This window comes from Suricata suricatta, chromosome 2, assembly GCF_006229205.1.
Source record: "Suricata suricatta isolate VVHF042 chromosome 2, meerkat_22Aug2017_6uvM2_HiC, whole genome shotgun sequence".
Classification (NCBI taxonomy): Eukaryota; Metazoa; Chordata; class Mammalia; order Carnivora; family Herpestidae; genus Suricata; species Suricata suricatta.
This window is the reverse complement of record NC_043701.1, coordinates 50,242,267-50,266,444: the sequence shown is the minus strand read 5'-3', so window position 1 is coordinate 50,266,444 and position 24,178 is coordinate 50,242,267. Positions and strand designations below refer to the sequence as shown.

Sequence of the window (24,178 nt, the reverse complement as noted above, 5' to 3'; positions counted from 1 at the left end):
TCAAAAAGCTTATTAGCAGAAGAAAATCATTTTCCTATGAAATGGCAAGTGGATCCCCAGCATGTCAAAAGAGTGGAGAGGGATGCCCTCAAGATTCCAGGGTCAGATAGGAGGGACACCACCCTGAACTCTTTCTCCAACTCAGAACACTCTTCATTTTTTCTAAGTTCATTTATTTTATTTTTGAGAGAGAGAGAGAGAGAGTGTGAGCAGAGAAGAGGGCAGAGAGAGAGGAGAGAGAGAGAATCCCATGCAGACCCCACATTGTCAGAGCCCGAAACGGGGCTCGAACCCACAAACCATGAGATGGTGACCTGAGTCAATGTCGGACACTTCACCAACTGAGCCACCCAGGTGGCCCTGGGACCCTCTTCAAATAAAGTTTGAAAACCATTACCCTAAATGATGGAAGAGATGGAGGATATAAACAGGCTTAAAGAAGTGAGCTGAATTAGTGGTTATTCAACCTGCCGTAGTTAATTGGTAAAAATAATGAGAGGAAGCTAAAAAAATAATTTCACGACCCTACTAAAAAGGAACCGGAATAAAAGGAGTTCTTTTTGACTTGACAGAACTGCCAAAGGGGCTTTTACTAATAATTTCAAGCCCAACATTTGAGAGTAGTCATGTCTGCCAGAAACATTGCAAACCAGTCGGTGTCATCAGATTGGCCCTAGGAGAGGACACTGTGTGTAAAATCTGAAGCATGCTTGCGTGAGGTTTGATTTGATGCCTAGCAAGTTTGAATTTGGGTCGGGCATGGCTGGATTTGTTGGCTGGTGCGGTTCCATTTTGGTAAAGTTGACTTTGATACCAGGTGTGGCTGGCTCTGGTGCAGTGAGTCTGACTTTGCTGCTAAGTATGGTTGGACTTGACACTGGGTGTGGCTGGATTTGATGCACACAGTGAGGTTGACTTTGGTACTGAGTGTGGTTGGATTTGATACTGAGTGTGGTTAGATTGGGTGCCGGGTGTGGCTGGATTTGGCGCCATGAGGCTGGATTTGGTGTTGGGTGTGGTTGGATTTGGTGCCATGATGCTGTGTCTGGTGCCTGGGGGAATGATGGCCATGTGCCCCCCCTTGGAGGACAGAGTCTGTGCGCTTAACCTTCTGAAGCAACCCCCATTGATTCCATGTAGGTGTTGGACGACGGCAGGTGCCACAAAAGCCTCCCCGAGGCACTGCTCGGGGGCCCCCCCAGTTAGTGCTTCCCCCACCCCCACCCTACCCTCCTCCGGACACAGATGTGGAAGTACCTCTCGGCTTTCCTGGGCAAAGTGCTGGTTCCGAGGCCCCCGACCCAAGACCCACACGTATGTGCCTCTTGTTTCCTTTCCCCGCTCTGTGCTCTGGCCACCCATGTCAGAGCTGCATTTCCAGATTTTCCATTCTTGCCTGGGAGTATCCGTGCCTTTGTTCTCCAGCGTTTCCTTCCAAATGCTCAATGCGGTGTGTCCGACTTCACAGCGAATGCACTCTGAACACTCTGCAGGTCCCCAGAAAGAATGACATGATTCATTAATCACTTAACCTGTGGTCAGACCTCCACCAGAGTCATACCGTGTAGGTGGGGACAGTCCACTAGGAGCCACCATTCCCCACAGGACGGCCAACCTCAGTGTCTGGAGAGAGCAAGAGCCCATGCAGCCCGGTTCAGCACGTCTGTGATTTTGCTGGGAAGCTCATGCCGGCCAGCTGTGAGTGCCGAGGAGAGCCACGTTCAAAACCAGGACCTTTGAATTGTATGGCCAATGGCCAGACAGTAGTAGTGCTATCCTGCAGAAAGGGAAACTGAGGCAGTGGAAGGGGAAGCAGCTTGAGCTTAGCCTAGCAACAGCCAGAATGAAAGTCTCCTTGTTTACCACCTCTTGTCACACCGTGGCTGAGATGGGCTTTCTTCATTGTCTCCGGAGATTTCTTTAGGACTTTTTGAAATACCGTGTATGGCACTCCTGCATCCAGATAGGTAATCATTTTATAGATTTAACTGGATACATTCTGATGGCATCATCAGCAAGCCAAGCCTGTGCTCACCCCTTTCAGGATGCCCACCTCAGTAGCGATGCTTCATTATAAAGGGGCACAATTCTTTTTGTGATAGCATGGTGTCACACTGCCTTCCACCCAGGCTGCAGCCAGTGCCCACGAGTGGGTGCAGCCTTCTGGTTAGGAAGTTTGTGTGTTCCTGCCACTGGACCACTTGATCTTTCCCTGTCTTTGGAAATGTTGATTAAGTGACTGCCAGCTTCTGGGTAAAGAAGATAATTGTGGGATTCTGTACCTACTACTATAGGAAAACAATCTGGATTCATTTCCTCTTTCTTTACAAATACTTCTTTTCCAACCTTCAAATATGTTTGATCCTCTTGATGTTGGACATGCTTCCGGAAGCAAGTACTTTCTGCAGGGCATTGAAAAACAAAGGATAAGACATTCCCAGTCAGAAAAAGAACAACCGAGGTACAGATAACTCTGGAGCTGTCCCATCTCTGAAGAGATCTTGAGCCCCATGTGCCAAGGCCATGGGGTTTGGTGGCCAGTCCGTGGCTGCTGTCACCGTGCACAGATTCTTGTCCGTGGGGGACCCGGCAAGGGAGGGAGAATGGAGGGAAAAGGGCAAAGCTGAACGAAGTCCATGGGCAGTTAGGGAATGGTCACAAAACCTACCTGGGATGGGAGAGCCAGGCCTCCTGCCTTTTCCCTCATCAGAACTGATGCTAACCAGCATCTCCCTCTTGTGCTTGAAGCACACTGTTGGTGTGTGGCATCTACTGGGGAGACCACTAGGCAAGATCTTGGCTGCTTACAAAGGCCACTATCAGGCTTGGGTAGGACAGATTTCTCCTGTAAAATCCTTTCCCACTTCTGCCCTTAGTGGACTTGCAAAAGGAGGTCAGCAGCAATGGATGGGAGATGAGGTTCACGGTCTTCTTGCTCCACAATTCTGTTTACGCCGGGGTTCCGGGTTTTTCTTTCCAAACGTTCATTTCTCTAGACCCAAGTCATCAGAGCCTCCTTTGCCCTCCGGTCACAATTCCTGATTCCCTGCCCTTTTCATCACCTCTTGAGCACCAACAGCAAAGCCAGTAAAAGAGTGAAGAAGAGAAGGAGGGATGGGGGGGTACCATGGGGTGTTGATGTCACGCTGGCCAGGTAGTCAGGGCTTCACACACGCTCCTCCTCCTCCTGGTCCCTGTACTGGCTACTCGTGCACCAGAATTCAGGGCATCCAATCCAGCGCTGTTATTTTACCTAATTAGCAGAACTTTCTTGCCCATTTTCTACAGCATTAAAAGCTGGGATCTCCTGAGGCACCTGGGTGGCTCCGTCGTTTAAGGGTCCAACTTGGACTCAGGTCACCATCTCACAGTTCATGAGTTCTAACCCATGTCGGGCTCTGTGCTGACAGCTCGGAGCCTAGAGCCTTCTTCAGATTCTGTCTCCCTCTCTCTCTCTGCCCCTCCCCTGCTGTGTGCTCTCTCTCTCTCTCTCTCTCTCTCTCTCTCAAAAATAAATAAACATTAAACCAGTCACAGGAAATATTGTACATAAAAAAAAAAAAACCTTGGACATCCTATCCAATCAGGCAGAAAGTAGCCTGGCCTTCTTTGATTCTGGACGTGAGAGCAGTTAAGGAGAAGAAACCTTGGTTGTCATTGGTCTTATTTTCACAAGATGTTGAAATTGGGGTACCACCTTGTCTCGAGGGAGCTATGGGCTGTTGGAACAGGAATATTGGACGTGCCTTTGCACCCCTCGCCAGCATCTACATGTTACCTACGCTTCTCGTCTAATTTCTGGGTATTTGGGTTTTCTTTAAGTTTTTTAATTTATTTTGAGAGAGAGACAGAGTGCTCAGGGGAGGGGCAGAGAGAGAGAGAAAGAGAGAGAGAGAGAGAGAGAGAGAGAGAGAGAATCCCAAGCAGGCTCTGCGCTGTCAGCACAGAGCCAGACACTGGGGCTTCAGCTCACAAACTATGAGATCTTGACCTGAGCTGAGAGAAAGAGGCAGATGCTTAACTGACTGAGCCACCCAGGCACCCCAGCCTTCTGGTTCTCTGTAGCTGTGTGGAGGGAAGCTTGGTAGAGACCCTTTTATGCCTTGTCCACCTCCTCCTGCATTTAGTGTCAGATCCACATTCCTTGTCAAAGAAATGATGTGCTCCTGGTGGAGACAGACCCAGACTACCGACAACAGCCGGGTGGTCCAGGAGGCCTCTCGCAGGAGACTTCTTGCTCAGACCCCATCGCGCCACTGAGGATAGGTTCCGTCACTGGGAGAAACTGAATCAGAAAGACCTACTTCCCTGGCCCAGGGTCTTACTGCAATATAGGTATGGCAGGAATTCTCATTAGAGTATGTTTGACCCCTCAGTCTTGTCTCCGTCCATCCCTGTGCAGTTTTTGCCACCATGCCAAGGACTCCCACGGGGGCAGCTTTGGCTCTGCAGATTGATGGTTATTTCTGCAAAAGAGAGTATAGTCCACTCAGGTTGTTAGATGAAAAATGCATTTTGTAGAAAACCCTGAGCTCGGCCAGCCTTTATAGATGATAAGAATGGAAGAGCTGATAGATGATGGTCAGTACCTGGAGGAAGGCACAAGACGTGAAATGGGTCTTCCAGGGCACTACCCTACATTCTGATGTCTCCAGATCCTTTAACCATTCCCTAGTCCCGACCCTGACCTCTGTAGGGTCTTGGTGCAGACCCCATCTAAATGCTTGCCTGGTGCCAACATTCCTTCCCACCACCAGCCTTCCCCAGCTGACCTGGAAACTAGCTGAATGCCATGTCTCCCGCCTTCATGCTTAGGGTGCCATCAACGCTTGACATATGACCATAGAAATCACACTTATCTGCAACCAAGCCAAAGGGAGAAGACCTTGTATTCTCTGTCAATGCTACTTTTGACTGTGACCCCTGCACTCTTTCTGAACCAATGTACGGTTTGTAGGCAGAAGAGCAGTGAACATCCACTCCCGTGTATTTCTTGCTCCCAGAGGCCAACTGTGTTTAGCCTGTTCTCCAGCTCCCCATGGGTACACCCCGCATGGGCATCAGGTTGATGTGAACTCTCTGCGTGCTCAGCATACCCTACCACCATCTCAGGAAACCATCCTGCTACCTTTCCAGTCCATATTTCTTCTCCCCCATCCGGGTGTTTCCTCACTTGTATTACACTTGTTTTGCTGCTCTGCTTGTGTAAGCTACTTGGTGCCTTCACGGATCTTATTTCCTATTTGTATCCACTCTTCAACATGATGCCTGACACACAGCATATATTCAGCAGCAGAATATGCCAGAATATATCTTTCTGTGGATCATAAGTATCAACATTATAATCACACTAAATATTCCATTAGCTTTATTGAACTAAGATGTTTTCTGGGCTAAAGGGCATCCAGTCCCTGCTTAGCTGTCTGTGGGATTTTCTCCATAGAGTCAGCAATCAGCCAGCACTTGTGGTCATACTTGAGAAAGATGTGGTGATCTCAGTAGTAGTCAGCGTCCCCGCCTTCACATTGTTCTTGTTTCCTGCTCTGGCCTACCTGTTAGGATGCCTTTGGTGGTATGGCAGATACCACTAAAGTGGGTCCCAATGGTCCCATCTGCTGTGTGCACCCCGTTGTATAATTCTCTCCCCTTGAACATGGGCTGAATTTAGTGACTAACATCAAAGAAGAGAATATGGCAGAAGTAGTGAGATGTCCCGTGTCACTGCTGAGATTAGGTTAAAAACACAACAACTGTGGCTTCCTTCTTGGTTTACCCTCTCTCCCTCGCTCACTTCGAGGAAAGCCAGACGCCATGTTGAGAGTTGCTCTGTGGAGAGACCCACATGGCAAACAACGGAGGGAGCTCCCAGCCGACAGCCAGTGAGCAACTGAGGTTCTCAGCCCACTGAGCATGAGAATCGAGTCCAGCCAACACCCTCTGGAGTGAGCCTAGAAGCAGGTGCTCCCTCAGGAGCCACCACAGTTGAGACCACATCCCAAAGCCACCTTGGATGCAACCTTGTGAGAGACCTTCAGTCAGAGGCAAGCACCCAGCTGTGCCCACAGAAACTTCAAGATGATTAATGCTTCTTGTTTTAAGGCTCTACCTCTTGAAGTAATGTGTTCTGTGGCAATAGAAGCTGAAAGTGAGAGAAGCCGCTCTCCAGCCTTCCTCCACAGTGTAGGGAACCTTTCTTCTGTACCTGGAACCCCATGCCTCGGTGAAGCCTAAAGTTGTCATCAGGAACCAAGGCTATGCCAGTATCTTCTCTAAATCATCTTTGAGGTCGACTTCCTCCCTGGGCTGGTACTGTGGGGGCTCTGGCTGTTCCATGCACCACATCCAGACACCAGAATTTTCAGAGGAGGAAGAGAGACTGTGTCTTCTAGTGGTTTCATGGGGAACCTTTCCCAGAAGCCCCCTGACTGTGAATCTTTCTCTTATGTCTCACTGATCACAGTTGGGTAATAGCTGACCCAGTCTCTTGTGAGAATGAAATCACCCAGAATAATCGAAGCCCATCCCGACAGCTGGGGACAGGGTCAACTTTCTCTGGCCCACTGTCCACTATCTCGGGGCATGACCCTTGGTGTCGTTGCCATCTGGAGAGTGTAGGGAGCATTGTGAGTGGATGCACAGAGAGACCCGTGCCCCAATGACGGAGATGAAGTGGATGGTTAAAGATGGTACAGCCAAGCATCTGGAGGTCAGAAGTGACCAAGGGACTGCTGTTCTCAAGGGACATTTTCAAGGCAGGACTGGCCACTTCACACCTCACTTGGACCTACATTTCTCCATTCCTGCTTCTGCAGATTAGAGGAACATGGAAATCAGAACTTCTAACATTAGTACATGCCCCATTGGCACCCACAGACTAAAGAGTCCAGTTTCCTCATAATCTTAGCTGCTAAGAGGATAACAGAAGTGTGTCTGGCCAATCCACTATGGAATCTCATGTCTCATTTAAAATTACTCCCAGGGGCACCGGGGCAACTCCATCAGTTAAGCTTCTGACTCTTGATTTCAGCTCAGGTCATGATCTCGTGGATCCGTGGGATCGAGCCCCATGTCGGGCTCTGTGCAGACAGCAGGGAGCCTGTCTGCAATTCTCTCTCTCTCTTTCTCTCTGCCCCTCCCCCACTTGTGTTCACTTTCCCTCTCTCTCTCTCTTTCAAAATAAATAAATGTTTAAAAATAATAAATAAAATGACTTCCTGCTATACAAAGCATAATTTTATCTCTTGTAGAGTGAGCTGCCAGTAGGACAAAATGCAGCCTTTCCAAAGTCGGCTGGGGGCCAGTGTGAGGTGTGTGTGCCCATCTCTCAAGGTCATGGTCCCTGCCATCCCCTGGGGCAGCACTGAGTCTCCTCTCCCCCATTGCCTGCTGCCAGATCCTTCCTGGAAGCTGGGGCCAGGATGGACTGTGGAGTCTGAGTCGGTATATACTTATTGCTCATGTAGGAGAAAAGCAACTATGCTGTGTCACCTCTCAAAGCTTTACGGCACAGAGGTCCTCATGAGTAAGCCTTTGGTGAAGTGCTGCGCTTCTTAACATAATTACAGTAACAGCGAAATAGCAAGCGCCTGGTGTGTGTTCTGTGATCTGTGTCATATTAATGAGCTTTTATATTAACCTTTGGACACCTAACCACGTACATAGGAGATTCAAGTGCACGCCTAAGCCAATATGCTTGTGTGTATGAATTTTTCTCCCTGTATCTTTCTAATCAGTTTGCTTTCTTTGGACATTTAATGTCAGTTGCACCTTCATTGTGAGTCACAATGATCGAGGCCATGTCACTGGTTCACTGGATTGTGTGTTTACAAGATTTGCAAAGCGGGTTATGACTGGGCTACTAACACGTCATCCATACATAGTCCAATGAGAAGCCCCTGGAGACTTAAAGATCAACGCGTAGAGAGTTCAAATTACTGATCCCCCATTTGCTTTATATTTTTGAAATTAAACCGTTCCATGACGGTCATTTTCCTACCCATTTTCAGGTAATAGGTTTGAGTAAATCAATCTTGCTTTGGCCATCCATTGCTGGGATGATTGGCAAAGGATTTTAAAGGCATACAGGAAAAATGAGTCCCTGTTCCCTGATCTAACTGACCTGTCAAGTCAAAACACCACTGGTGACACTATGGTGGTCTCTAGGTAATTGGTTTTCAATCTGTGAGTACGTATCCCATTCTAAAGAATTGTAAGGAAATTCTTAAATAGGGAAATAAAATGAGAGAAATCAGCTAGCCATTTTCAATTACAAAATAGTCATTTGAGTGTGCTTAATAAAAAATTAATAATGTAATATAATACATAAATACATTAAATATATTAAAATTTTATAATATAATATATATATAATATGATCTATTTAAAATATATTATGTAATACATTTAGTGTAATATAATAAAATATATAAAGTGTGTCTGTAACATATAAAATAATAACAATTCATATTTTAGGGAGTGTGACTCAGCAGAAGAACCAAGAATCTAGGAGTAAGCTGGGCACAGCTCCACAGTTTCCTGGCAAACAGCTGTAATCGAATCCCCACACGCTGGGTCAGATGCTCACTAAAGGTTCTGGCTCAGTGATCAGCCGTGAGCTTGCCCAAGTGCAGAGCATAAAGCAGGAAAAGACAGACCAGAATTTTGCTGACATCCCTTAAATTGGGACCAATTCTCTTCTTAATGTCACCCAAGCTCCTACCCTAAACTTTGAACCCAAACACTCTGCCTGTTTTGAAACAAAGCTGTTAATCTTCACACCTGTGACCCAAGTACTATTCTGGGAGTCTTGGTCAGGGCGGGAGCACCCTTGAAGCCTGGCAGGTGTGCAGACTTCAGAGCGAGCTCAGGGAAACACGCGTGTTCTCATCTGGTGTTTGTCTGCCTCTTCCCTTCCTGGGGCAAGGGAGCCCACCACCCGGCCACTCCCATGGCCATGGGAAAGGACGAGCATCCGGGAAAACAGGAAGTGAGTAGTGAACAAAGGGAAGGAAACCAGTGACTGTGGGAGCAGAGTCTGCCCCTACACAGAAGTGCTTTGGAAAAACAATGGAACTGAATCTCTAGCCTGTTAACTAGATACCTTGCAAACCACTAAATCCACCCAACATGAACAGAAGACCGAACGCTGCTTAGAAGCAAAGTAGTGAGAATCAGAGTAGAGCTAGGGATGGTATTTTTTTTAAATCCCATGAACTTACTTCTTTGGCTAATCAGTTTTTACTGCTTTATTGCAAGCTGCTGTGTCCTGACTTGAGAGAGAATTGAGGAACTTAGTGACAATCTCACACGAGCTAGCAAGAGCAGACTGTTTGAAGTTTCAAGGATTTTGCGAGCCAATCCCTAAACAGAACTATTATTAAAAAGTCAATTATGGGGGCACCTGGGTGGCTCAGTCGGTGAAGTATCAGACTCTTGATTTCTGCTCAGGTCATGATCTCACGGTTCATGAAATCAAGCCCCCTGTTAGGCTCTGCGCTGACAGCTCGAAGATGGCTTGGGATTTTCTCTTCCTCTCTCTCTCTGCCCCTCCCTGGCTCTCTCTCTCTCAAAATAAATTCTTTAAAAGTCAATTACGTAAGCTGGCAAACAAATAATATTAAAAGCAAATATAACCGATACTGAAATGTCACTTCCTAAAGACTTTCCTACGTTTCACTGTTTCTGGATTTTTCAGGATATTTACATGCATTGAATCAATGTGATTCAATAATTTTGTGACAGTGAAAATACTAAATAACAGAATGCTACTTACTGCCCACCCCTTCCCAAGGCCACATTCAGCAGCTGGAAATCAACCACAGCGGGAGTACTTATACGGAGGAAATCAGCCAGTTACATATCACAGCTCGATTTATTGCCTTGCTAATCATCTGGATGTAAGAGAGTGATTAGGGGATGCTACTACAGATTAAATATAAATGCATGTCATATCATAGCCAGTAAATCATGAAGAACACCAAAAGAAGTGGGGAGAAAACTGTTCTCGCATCTTTCAAAGCCCATGATCTGACTCAGGAAAGTCATTCATGTGATGGACAAACAGGCTAAGTCCCAGCCTCTCTGTCTTAATGGTTTCATTTTCATCTGACTCCTTAGCACAATATATTGTCAGTCTACATTCATTCCGAAACTGCACATTTGTCAGAACTAATAATAGGTCGGCTACAGACAAAAGAATTTGGCAGAAATTAATGAAAACCTTCTGTATCGCTTCTTGACCTTTTGGCTAAGATCAAGTGAAAGCCTTCTGTGAGAATAAATTAATTACACAGAATTTACAGCAAAGAGTATTGTATTCTTTTATTATCGCTTGTAAGTTTTGTGCTACCCACCCTTTAAATCAGTAAAACTTTTTGTCTCCACCAATCTATTGATCAATCGATCGTTCCCTTTTTTTATTTTTAGATAGCTGATTACTAACCATTTGCCAACCTACCACTGCAAGAGAATAGCACATTTATTTAGGAATTCTGATAGCAAATTTATTTTTGATTTCCATAAACCACTTGCCAAGCCCCATGCTGGTCACCAAATCACCTTGGGTGTGTGTCTCTTGAAGCTTTAACTTGTAGCATGAAGTCAAGTTAGGCAGAAAAGGTTTTTGTTTTTTGTTTGTTTTTAATGTTTATTTTCAAGAGACAGAGATAGAGCATGAGTCGGGGAGGGGCAGAGAGAAAGAGAGAGAGACAGAATCCAAAGCAGGCTCCAGGCTCTGACCTGTCAGCACAGAGCCTGATGTGGGGCTCAAACTCACGAGTTATGACATCATGACCTGAGCAGGAGTTGGACGTTCAACCAACTAAGCCACTCTGGCACCCCAAAAAGCTTCTTTTTGTTAACATCAAAAATTATGAGAACTTCTTTCTGAACTCATGTAAATTTCAGTTCTCTGAAATGAGACATGGACAGCTTGATTTTTCAGATTGCTGTTAAATATCATCAGTTGGTTTATTCAGGAGTGAATAAAGTAGGAATGAAGCATTTCCCAGCTGACACTCGTCTCCTAGATTATTATTTCATGATTTCTGTGAGATGGTGTGAATTCGGACACAGCCCTTCTTTATTGTAACCCGATCCTGGAGACCTTCAGGACCTTAAGCTAGTGGCAGGGAATAGCGCTTTGTAAGATGGGTCAGTCTCCCACCAAGAAGCCTCTCAAAAGGGGTTTTCTCCCTCAGAACAGTAGACCTCAACACACATGTGCAGGTGCAGGCTTTCTCTGACTCTGTGAATCAATCTGTATTTTCTCCGTTGATGCCTGAGCCCTCTTCAGGAAGGGCATTATCAAGGTTGGGATGGATTGGTCTGCCATCCAGGGCATCATGAAACAATAGTATCTGTTTCCCCCTGGAGCTCTACAAGTGCTTGGACATTTTTCCAGGCAGTGACAAATAGCTTTTGCCTACCAGTGGGTGGGTAGCTCTTTTTGCAAGGTCTTTAAAGAGGTTTGTAGCAAATCCAAATCACTGTATTTGACAGCCTAGAAGACAACAGTGAGTTCAGTGGGTCTTATGATCTAGCTCTTCCAGGGGATCAATAGACCTTTTGAACAATTGACATCAACAAAAGGCAAGGAGGAAATAGAAGAAATAATAATCACGTGATGTGGTCCATCCATCACTGTTCACGCAGCATTAAGTCTCCAGGGGCTTGAAGGTGAATGATGATGGTGACATTTATTTTACTGGAGTTTGCATTCATATTTTGCCATTTATTTTCCCCCCTCCCCCCACAGTTTACTGCTGTGCGTCATTCCCTGCTCATGCCAAGCGTTTCTGACGGATGTCCCTTCCTGGAGCGCCATACCTCTGACTTTCCCCTTGCCTCTCCTGTCCTGACTCTCCTTCTCCTGTTCTTCCACCTGTCGGCATCAAAGGGCTCATTTACATGCCTGTGCTCTACTTTCTCTAGAATTCACATACACATGCTTAAACAACAGAGATGTGTGTGACCAACATTCATATTTCTTCGCAGGAGGTCAAACCTTGTATGTGTAAATTCCAGGTTGATGACATTGATCTGTCTGACAGGACCCTTCCATTGGCTCATGGGTATGTTTCTGTTCAGAGCCCTGCTTGATTCTGATTCTGGTTCTTAATTTGTATGTTTCTCATGTGATTTTCAGTCGCAGGATAGATTCTCCATTTGCCTTTAGATTGTGGCCACAAATTAGCCAGTGTATCAATTTAGATACACCTGAAATAGTCTGTCTTCCTGGTAAAACTAAGTGCCTAAATATATGAACCGTGAAGGTAGTCTGTAGGAACTCACAACTCATTACACACATACACACACACACACACACACACACACACACACACACATTCAGGGATACATAGGACCCAACATTATGTAAGTGTTTTTCAGATTTTCCTATTACTGTGTTCTCCACCAAGTGGACAGTTTACAGAAGGAACACAGAGGAGGGAGGACGTGGCTCACTTCATGTTGTCATCCACCCCTTTATTCACCAAACACTGAGAATTTGCTTGATGGTAGGCATTGTACCAACTTGGGGGCTAGCATGGTGAAATGCATGTGACCCCCGCCCTTGGCTTTTACTTACCTGTGTCTCCCTATGCCCATGAAAAGGAGTAATCATGATTCCATTTGATAAATGCTAGTCTGGAGGTTTGTCCCAAATAATAAAGATGCTCAAGGGTATGACAAACCATGTCCACATGGACGTGTTGCCTTGTCTTTCTGGAACATAAGATGTCTCTCCCATGCTAAGAAGACCTAGCCAGTTACTGAGAATCAGCCACTTCAGCAGTTCTAAGACAGAGCAGTTGGGAAGAATCACATTAAGATTCAGGGTTTATGAAGAAAGACGTGCTTGCTTTGGTGAATTTCGATCACTGCGCAGAGATGCGCTCGAACTGGAGAGGCTTATCAAGTGTCTCTCCAAAAGATTTTTTAGTCTTTTTCTTCAAAGAAAAAAAAAGAAGTGTTTTTATTTGTATGACTGTTGTCTGGTCAATCACAATAAAAATGTTAACAATGACTGGTGTAGGCATTATCGCAGTGGATATTGGTTTTAATAATTACAAAATATAAGCTAGCACTCACAGAAATATATAGCTAGAGCTATATATAACCAATCTGGTCCCATGTGTTGGTGGAAAAAACAACCCAGAAAGTTATGGAAATTACTCACAAGATAACATAGAACAAGTTAGTGCTTTTTCGTTTTGTTTGTTTGTTGTGTTGCGTGTTTCTTTTCTTTTGCAATGAAATAAAGAACTTTTGTCTGATAAATAGCAATCACTTGACCTCAGATGATTAAGTGGGAAAAGTCTAAACAAGAAAAGATAATATTTACCTGAACATTGGGGAAAGCGTCAAGATTTATGACCCAGACATTAAGATTGTAGAAGATGGTATATAATTACAGCAATAAGCGTTTGTGTATGAAGTAGCTATTATGCTGAAGAAAAAGAACCGTAGAAAATCTTAAGGCAAAAAAGAAAACAGGAGAAAGTGATATTGTTCATAAAATTATTGGTTAGGAAAACATAAAATATAATGAAACATATATCAAGCTCTGTTGAAAAATGGAGAACATAAATGTCTATGTGTGGATGTAGGGAACAAACTCAATGGAGCTACACCAAATCACGTGACAAATAGAATCGGCCACAAAATTAGCCAAAGACATGGATGTCTTATTTTACTTCAGGGCTCTCTTTCACCAAGATGGCCTGATACACAGCTGGGGAAAATTCAGGGCAATTTAATGACCAAGATTTAGAGATCTATGTATGTCCCGACACTGTATAAACCAGGGTTACAATCTTCAGGGAATAAGATTAATTCAGTGAATCATTTTTCCTCAAAGCACTTGCATCTCAGAAGGGTTTTGCTTTCTGGCTCATCTCTGAACCCATCCCTCCTTGGGGGTTATTCATTCTCCATTGAAGTCAACAGGAGAACTGTTTCTTTGCTCCATGATGTGACACATGCTATCAAGAGTTACAGTCCATAGAGTCAGTTAAACATCCTACTCTTGATTGTGGCTCGTGATCTTGCAGTTCATGAGTTTGAGCCCACTCCTGGCTCTGTGCCAACAATGTGGAGAGTGCTTGGGATTCTCTCTCCCTCTCTCTGCCCCTCCCCTGCTTCTGCTGTCTCTGTCTCTCTCAAAATAAAACAAATAAACTTTAAAAAAGAAAAGAGTTACAGCAAAAGAAATCTGAGGTCCTGCATGTTCTCTAATCTGAGGCACAGATCAAGCAGACCTGGTGACTAGCTCCTGATGGTTGACAGAGGAGTCCCTCAGGAATACCAGTTCCATAGCAAGTGCTGACGTGGAAGAAAAATCATGTTATTTTTCAACTACCACTGGCGTAAATTCTTTCATTTTCATCACAGAGACAGTATCAACAATCGATAGTAGAATGTGCTGTAATTTCATGTAATCCTATCTATGAAGATGCTGAAATTATTTAGTGGTAAATACTCCAGTTCTACAGATGAAACATTGCAGGAAAACCTTAATGTGGTTGACACACTGGTCTTTTATTTTAGCACCCACCACCATTACTCACACGTTGCATCCCTGTGGTGATGCTTATCGGGTGCCCATCACTGATGGCATACTGATTTGGGCTCGTGACATGACACAGTGTATTCACTACTTCCATAATCTGATTTCTCACGTAATCTGATTCAAAACGTGTCTGCGTGTGGACTCATGCTTCCCATAGCAAGATACACTTTTCTTTTCTTTTTTTAATGTTTACTTATTTATGTTGAGGGGAGGGACAGAGAGAGAGAGAGAGGGAACGAGAACCCCAAGTAGGCTCCACACTCAGAGCAGAGCCAGACATGGGGAGCGATCTCATGACTGTGAGATCATGACCTGAGCTGAAATCAAGAGTCAGATGCTTAACCGACTGAGCCACCTGGGGTGCCCCAAGATGCACTTCTCTATAACAGAGATAGAATTACCTCTTCCAGATGGATGAGAGGAGATAAGGGCCCTGCACACGAGTATGGAAGGTGTCCCAAATCACACCAATTCTTCATTGTCCAGGAGTTAACCCACTCCCAGAGTGCGTACTTCTGTCCCCCTGAATAGTGTGTGTGCCCATGCGAGTGCCTGTGTGCGTGTGTGGGTTTTAACTGCCTCATCCTTCATATCCGAGGAATGTGGATCAGGAGAAAAACTCAAAATAGTTCTGGCTCTTACTGGTCACCATGGTAAAACAACAATAAGCAAACTTCAAACGCTCCAGTGAAGACGAAGCTCTAAGTCTTAAAGGAAATGAGTCTTGGAGCTCTCCGTGGCGTATTTGTGGTTTATTTTGTTGTGCCCACGCTCATTCGTCACCAGTAGAAACACAGGGCTGGTAACCCTACGACTAAAAGCTCTCTTTGCTAGAAACTGTGAGATTAAATTTATCATCACATTCTATGTTTATCTTGCCCTCCGATGCTTTCTATAACCCTTCTCTTTCTTAAGGAAATAATACATTATTATTACAGGAGTTGAAACTGTGTACGTGTCAGAAGTCTGTATCTTCCCATCTCCTTCGGCAAGGAGAAAATAGAAAGAGATGAAAGGTACTCAGCTTATTTAGACTGGCTACATTTTTTTCGAGGGTGATAAATCTGCCATCCAGTCTTTAGGGCATAAAGTAAAGGGGAAAAAGAGCCAAATGTATGATCTGAGTCAGAACACGGTAACCAGGGTGCATCTCTGGCTCATGAGGAACTAGTGTTGATGAGACAAGATCTTCCTCCACGTTCTGAGTGAACAAGAAGTGGTAAATGAGAAATATAAAGACTTCCTGACTAGCAAAAGTTCTAAATTAAAAAGAGAAAATGGATGACAGGTCATACAATATCTGGCCTGCAGACACGTCCCCTTGGCTGAGTAGAATTGTCAAAATGAAGTCAGATTTGCCCCCAAAACTCCAGCCTCCTGACTCTACCTGGACAAAAGTGGAGAGATGGATTGCAAACCTTGTAGAGCTGCTGTTTCAAGAAAAATGAGAGAAAATGTAATTCTTCGTGGGAGTAAAGAGCATTTGTGCCTCTGGCCTATTTCTCTCATTGACATTTCTGCCTAATCCCTGTGGCATTGGATTTGCAGCCTCTCTTAGTCAAGTGTCTTGGCCCCATCTTCTCTCATGCTGTAAAGCCCCAGGTCTGCCCTGCAGGCACAGTGTTGACAAAACCAGCAGGGGGAAGGTACTGGAAGGCAGCACTTGCCTTCTGAGTGTGTGCCAGCCCCTTTCCTGTCCCTCTCATTGCTGTTGTCACATGATGAGGACAGGGGGCCAGGGCGTGCTGAGACAGGGTCTTAAAGACTCTATGACACATAGGTCATGTGTGAAGATTGAGTTAAGCTCAGTGAATATAAGAGAACAGTTTTAGACTGAGACTTTTAGTCTCTAGTAGTAGAATAATAAGTCTGCACTGAATACTGCAAGTCGAATTAGAGGGAGAAACTTAATGGGGTTTTATAGCTTATGTCTTTGTTGACGGTTTCACTGACATATAATTGCCACACATGCACAAAAACCTGTATACATCTGTGAAGCCACTGGCACGATCAAAACAGCAAGCAACCAGCACCTTCTGTAATTGTTTTTAATCAGTACGTGTGTGTACACACAAATGAAACGTTATACACTCAACTGCGCAGATAACCTATGACAGTTCTGCAAGTCTAATGGGAAAAGCTAGCAAGGTATAGTTTTTTTTAATTTTTTTTAATGTTTATTTATTTTTGAGAGACAGCAAGAGCATGAGTGGGGAGGGGGAGAGAGAGAGAGAGAGAGAGAGAGAGAGAGAGACATTATAGGGGACATGTCAGTGCACACACGCTTGTGCACACACACAGGCCCTTGAACTATTCCTCCTCTATCCAGAGTTTCAAGAGGAAGCAGAAAGATTGTTCTCAACTGCATAATTTTCTCCTGCTGAAGAGGAATGAGTGTGTGAATGAAGCCACACACCGGGTGAATTTAGCTCAGAGGAGCCCACCTGCCCATCTTGGGGAAGGTGAGGAGCTGCACTGCAGGGCCAGCCACCCACTCGGTTAGCAACCAGCCAAGGGGTCAGCTTATTGTCACTATCGAACTTCCAGAACAAGGAGTGCCTGTCCCCACTCATTTCAACCACCAGGGGGAGCTCTGATTACCCATTGTAGAACAGTCGTCAGTGTGAACAAAGGTTCAAATGACAAACATCAGGGCTTCAGGTTTATTCCAAAATTATGTTGCAGCCAGACAGATACATGAACAAAGCAGGCTGCAATGACCGGTTTATAGGGTTGAGCCCACTCTGTGTACAAAGAAGGGAAAGTAAGGCCAGAAGAGTATAGGCCCTTACCCAGGATCACTCAGCTCAGGAGAGCCTGGGCTCAAATCCAGAGTCTCATCCCCTGTTGCTGATGGGGTGACAGGATCCAAAAGGGAACGAGGATATGGCAGTGTATATATTTATAATTATCTCTGTATTTCAGTCTGTTCCTCTACAGCTGTCCATCTGCCCATCAGTCTGTCATCCATCCACCCACCCTTCCGATATGTGTGGACAGGTCAGATTGGCGCGTGGTAATCATGGCCACACTGCAGGCTCAGCCCCACACATGCTCTACAAGGACCGTGACCTTGACCACTCAACCCTCCCTTCAGTGCCTAACTTACCACAGAATTAAGGAGAGCACGGTCCCTTCATGGGAAGATGGGCAGTCTCACGGGCAGCAATCCCGTACGACTCAAGTGCACTCCAGCCCATCCCTCAGCATCTGCACCTGCACCCACCTGACTGTTGGTGGCCAGAAAGCACCGGCCGTGGTGGAAACAGCCCGCTCGAGGGCAGACGGCCTGGGAGTTTGCAGGGTTTGCTGGTGGAGGGGACTCAGTCTTTGCTGATCCCCTCCCCCAAGGGGAGAAAACTGCCCTCTGTGTATCTGTGGGTTAACCCCTTCCTGTTGCCCACTCCTCCATGAGTTCAATGCTATTGGTAACATTCTCATTTTATAAAAGAGAAAATCAAGGCACGGAAGTGGCAGGAAATGTGCCAGAGGTGAGACGCAAGAGCAAGCTGACATCAGGCAGGACCTGAACCCCACAGCCTGGTCTGTGTGTCCATAGAGGACCTACTGTTTGCACTGGGGAGGGAGGTGATCTCTCTTGCTGGAAGCCACCCCAAAGCCAACAGCTATGAACAGAGCTACCTGGTAAACCTTCAGCTGAGAGAAAGGATGGGGCCACACAAAAGCTCCATGAAGGAGGGGGCCCAGCACAGAAAAAGGTTGGAGGACCCCAAACACTGTCCAGACAGTTACCTCGTGTTAACGTCTTTCAGGCTCACAGACTGTACTAGGCTGCCCACTGCTTCAATGTTTCATCACAGCAGCACATGCTCTGGTGTCTGAGCCTGCTTGGGCCACCACGACCCCACAGCCTGGACCACCCAAACAGTAGACACTCTGGCCTCACCACTCTGGAGGCTAGGGGTCCAAGGTCAAGGTGCCCTGCACAGTTGGTCTCCTGAGACCCCTCCCCTTGGCTAGTGATACTCCTCACTGTGTCCTCACATGGACTCTCCTATGTGGGTGCACACCCTGGTGTCTCCTTATAGGGACACCAGTCATGTTGGGTCAAGACCCACCCTAGGAGCCTCGTTTTAACTTAATCACTTCTATAAAGACCTCATCCAAGTACCTCACATTCTGAGGTACTGGGTGTTGGATACATCCAGACTTAGAGGGAAAACCACTCAGCCCAGAGCAAGGGGCAGTTGGCTGGGTGGGAGGGGCACATGGGCTGTGCGCTCTGAGCTGTGCCCACAGCAGGAGCACGGGGTAGCAAGCATTCATGGCCTAGCTGCCTCTGTCTCCAGCTGGGCCCATTTTGCCCACAGCAGGCCATAGCCCATGCTGACCTGATGCCACAGATGGGCCACGACTGCATACGTGTCCCGTCTCTGCTCCGACTTCAAATTGCAGCCTTGCCACGTGGTTCATAGAGTTATCTGCGGCTCATTCATAACCCTGTCCTCGCTTCCGAATAGCACCACAGAAGGTGGGCCGAGCCAAGAGTCCTTCAGAAACGTTCCCGGCACCCAAGAGCAGGGCTCTGCTTTTCTCCACAGTCCCCAAATTAAATGTTCTTGATCCTTGTCCTGGTCCCCTGTCCCCACACACCTGTCAGCTTTCACCTGGATCTTCCAAGCATCTCTGAATGTGTGTACATGTGCATGCACACACACACGTGCACACATACACACCCCAAACCTATCTGGTCTCTTAGCCGCCTCAGAAATACCGGGGCTTTAAAGATCATTCATAATAAGCTCAACACATCCTCTCCTTCCCCTCTGTGTTCTGTGTGCATCGTACCACTGTGACAATGCTTTACATATACCAACTTCTAGAGGTTGCTCCTGAAACCTGTCATTCATGTGGGTGTAATGTCATGAATCCTGTCCATCCTAGCAGATGCGGGGTGCTGGATTCTCCCCACTAGGAGGGTTTCGGAAGAAACAGGGCCCATACACTAGCCTGGGGGGTCCCGGGCTGTACAGCCCACAAGCCAGGGACTCTGCTCTGAGCCAAGCTGGGCTGCCTCTCCATTGTTGGCCTAACTGACTGAGTCAATTTGCAGGCTTTGTCTTTTTTCAGTTGCGATCAAAAACCACATTTAACATCATAACCATTTTTAAGTCCCCAGTTCAGTGACAGCAAGTGTGTTTACAGCATTGTGAAACAGATCTGCTGAGCTTTGACATGGTGCCAACCCTGAATTTTATAACCGTTCAACATCAGCTCCCTTTTGCCCCCTCCCCCAGCCTCTGGCACCCACCATTCTACATCATATTTCTGTCAACCTGACTATGCTAGGAACCTCAGGAGGCAGAATGCTGTGGTATTTGTCTTTTTGTAACTATCTGATCTCACATAGCACAGTTTCCTCAAGGGTCATTCCTGTTGTTGCATGGGACAGGACTTTTTGCTGTTGTTAACATTTTTATTATTGAGAGACGGAAAGGGACAGAGCATGAGCATGGGAGGGGCAGAGGGAGGGGGAGACCCAGAATCTGAAGGAGGCTTCCGGTTCTGAGCTGTCAGCACAGAGCCTGACATGGGGCTCAAACCCATGAACCATGAGATCATGACCTGAGCTGAAGTTGGACACACCGACTGAGCCACCCAGGCGCCCTTCTTTTTTTTTTTTTTTTTTTTTAAGGCTGAACAATAGTCCATCTATGCGTAACCACATCTCGTTTCTCCATTCAGCTGTGGGTCAGCATCGGGGTTGCTTTCATCTCTTGGCTACTGTGTATAGTGCCACAGTGAACAGAGTCCAGATATGTCATTGAGACCCTACTTGCAATTCTTTTGGACTTAGAAGGGTGTCGCTGGTGAATCCAGTATGCTTTTGTGATAAACAGCAACTCAAGTTGGCTTAATCTGCCAGGAAATCTGTAGTTGCCACAATTCAAAGGTTGGGCAGGCTCTTAATCCAAACTCTGCCCTGAGAACTCTGAACTAATCACGGTGGCCCTGGGAGCGCCGTGCACCCATTGGCTGCAGCCAGAATGCACAGACCAATCGCCAGTAAGGAGGACAGGATTGCTGTGTTTGATTGGACGGTCGGGGTCCATCTCCCAGGCAACCCAGATGCTAAGGCATATCACCCACATCCACTCAAGTCTAGCATAGGGGTTAGGAGTGCAGACCTGAGGATGGCCTTGGGCATCTTAGCCACCTCTCTGTGCCTAAGTTGTATCTTGAGAACAAGGGTGGTTTTGAGACTTACACCTGTGAGTACCTGTAAAGCATTTAGAATAATGGCCAGCTCTCAACAAATCTTAACTATTAGGAAAGTGGCCAGCATTTAAAACACAGGAGATCGTGCATTAAAATCTTGATTTCTGCTCATTCCAAAAAACAAAACAAAACAAAAATCTACACATGGCAGCATCAGTTTTCTTCCTCAGAGAAACAGCTTGGGACACAGCAGTAGCCACTCATTGTGGACAGACACGGACTCTTCTCCTGTGGCCCATCCCCACACCTGGCCTCACATCCGTCCCTCACAGATGACCCCTGACCCCAAACACGTGTCAGTTTGGGGCCCTGTTCTAGCCAAACTGGAGCAATAAGGTAATTCAAGCCCTCATTTTTAAAAACCAGATAAATGTAGGGGCACCTGGGTGGCTCCGTCAATGAAGCGTCCAACTTCGGCTCAGTTCATGATCTCACGATTTATGGGTTTCAGCCCCGTGTTGTGTTCTCTGCTATCAGCATAAAGCCTGCTTCAGATCCTCTGTCCCCATCTCTCTCTCTCTCAAAAATTAACAATAAAAAAAAGTTACAGGGCCCCTGGGTGGCTCAGTCAGTTAAACATCCGACTCCGGCTCAGGTCATGATCTCACAGTTCGTGGGTTTGAGCCCCACAGTGCGCTCTGTGCTGACAGCTCAGAGCCTGAAGCCTGCTTGGAATTTTGTGTCTCCTTCTCTCTCTGCCCCTCCCCCATTCATGCTCTGTTTCTCTGTCTTAATCATAAATAAACATTTAAGAAAAAGTTAAAAACCCAGAAAAATGCAAATATTCCATTGTCAAATAAGCCTGGGGCAAAACCATTTCATTTTCTCCTTCATGTGTTCACATGAATGATGCCGGCTGTTTTTGTCCTCCTCTTTTATCTTAAGATGTTAGATGAATGCACATATTGCCTTTAAAGAGACCTCTTAAAGGGCCTCACACTCATGAGGGGTGCCCCCCTTCCGGGGCACTCTCAGGGGAGGCGTGCCTTTCCAGGACCACTGGGTCCTTTACAGCCCAGGAGGGTGGGAACACCACTGGGGTTACTCCCGTGGGTGCCCTGGTGCGGAGGTCAGCCTGTCCCTCCCGCCGGGATGGCCAAGCCCAATGCTGCAGGCCCACACATGCCACCGCGGGGTCCCAGGTGCCAGGCAGGCTCCAAGCAGCCTCGCAGGACACGTTGGGCCGTGCCCGCGGCTGACAAGGAAAAGATCATGTTCTCCTCCAGTACTTGCAGGTCAGCAAGCGCCCACGCTTCCATGAGATGATGACACACAGAAATAAATAGGCCACTCTGCCCTGTGGGGCCGCCCGAGCCCTGTGGCTGCTCCTAAACTGGCCTGATTTAGTTGAGACCCTTGGAGTGTCATCAGACACTTCTGAGAAACCACCAGTGCTAATGGGGAAGCCTCTCCCCAAGCCTCAGCGGGGAGCCTGAGCACCCCGGACACCAAGGTTGTGACTTGGGCCATTTCCCTGCGGTAACATCGTGACTCAGGGCTGCAGCCCAGAGCTGCAGATGACGGAGGCGTCACTCAGAACAGCAGCTGTGCCTGAAAGCAGGTGTCCTTCACGCCGGGCACACGGGCAAGCCAGCAGAAAGATGAACCGGGTTGTGTGGCTCCAGACGCCCACGCTGGGTCTGCTGTTCCGGTGTGTAACGCTGTCAGGGCGACGCACTGCACAAGTAATCTTAGAGACTTACAGTGATGGATTAGCCTGTTGCTGAGTGTACATTTTACCTTTCAGAACACTTTCAAAGCGTGAAAATGGTAATGAGCAGTTTTAATTAGGACTGTTTTAATCTTCTTTGCTGTTTAGCGCCTGATGGGCCTTAAAAACGTGTCTGTTTCCACATGGTGTAAGGCTGCAGTTCAAAAACGATCACCTAATGCGTACCAGGCACCAGTGAAGGGTCACCAGACAGAGAGGGATTAGAAGGCCAGAAGAACTCATGCCTTAAAGGGACAAGACCCTACTTCTTCATTCTTCTCTAGCCCCTGGGGATGACCTAGTTGGTGCCTTGGGTTATTCCATCCTCAGAAACTCAGAGAACAAACGAGGAAGGGAATAAGCCCAGGGATGTGTCCTGTTGTGGGGCCAGAAATTCAGATCACACCAGATCAACAGGCCTGGAGACACTGCCCCTTCACTGCCGAGCTGCAGGGAGTGCATATAATTGCAGTGTCCCCTGTAAGAATTCAGGACCTCAAGAATTCCGTGCTGTTTTAGAGCTTCATGAAGTGGAGACATTTTTAGAAACAGTATCTGAGCTGGGTGAAGGCGTTATTCTACCCCTGGGAATATGCAGGAAAGGGAGGAGGTGAAGGGAGCCCATGAGCAAATGATGGCCTGTTTGCCCCACCAGACCTGCTCACTCAGGGCATGACCGAGTCAAGGTCCCACTCAATCAGACGGGTGACAGGACAAATGTGTGCAGAAAAATCACACTTCTCCACGTTTAATGATTGGAGCCTCATCGTCGGGAGAACCTCATACTCAAATATACAACGAGGTCAAATTTAGTGAATGGAATCAAGCAGGACCCCGTTCCCCCCGGCCTGTGTCATGAGCCAGGCTCTGGGTGCCTGTGCAGGCAGGACACCGGCATTCACAGAGACAGCTGTTCTGGAAAATACCCTTCAAGAAAACACACCTTCCCTAGAGGACATACAGTGCATTTCTAAACTGTTTCTTTCTTTCTTTTTTTCTTTTTCTTTTTCTTTTTTTATAATTACCCTCAAATAAGCCTCATGAGGCATAAATCAATCCTGTTTTTTGTAGCCACTGCTCACTTGGACTAAAGTAGCTCTATTGCCCTCTGGACTCACCTGCCCCAGAAAGAAATGACTGAGCTATTTGTAAAATTCCAGGCACCACAGTGCTAAAGACTGGCCGTTTCTAAGGCTGGTGGTAAGAAGGTCATATGTGGAAGGGGACAGCACAGGGCTGTTGGGACACCTCACCCAGCACAACCAGTGAGGAGGGTGACCTTTCTCAAGCCGAATCATGCCTTTGGCCTTATGTTCAGATAAAGATTTGGACCAGAGCATCCCTAACTCTTCTCCACTCTCTGAATACCACATGATTTGGTTGTGAAGTCTGGGCCAAGAGAAGGTCCATGCATTCTTGGCCTCCCAAGGGGGCACCTCGGGGCAGATAATCTTTGGTGCAGATGTATGTGGGCCTAAAATCTAGTATCTACTGCAGGTGAAAGAAGGAGCACGGGAAAACGGTAAAAATCCGTGCTCGTGAATAATCCCTGTACCCATGCTCTATACTCAGGGCAGCAAAAACAGCCAAGGGTGTGTGTTGAACTTAAGAAACTAAGAAATTTAACACATCTGTTTATGGGGCACCTGGGTGGCTCG

The 24,178-nt window shown here is 46.6% G+C and overlaps 1 protein-coding gene across 1 annotated transcript in view; it reads left to right on the top strand.

The window, feature by feature from the left end:
* Positions 1 to 24,178, top strand: part of COBL (cordon-bleu WH2 repeat protein) — a 153,347-nt gene that overhangs the window by 92,089 nt on the left and 37,080 nt on the right. Inside the window, exon 9 of the mRNA XM_029926284.1 lies at positions 1,141 to 1,314. Coding sequence (XP_029782144.1) covers positions 1,141 to 1,314 — 174 coding nt within the window. The remainder of the gene's footprint in view (positions 1 to 1,140; positions 1,315 to 24,178) is intronic.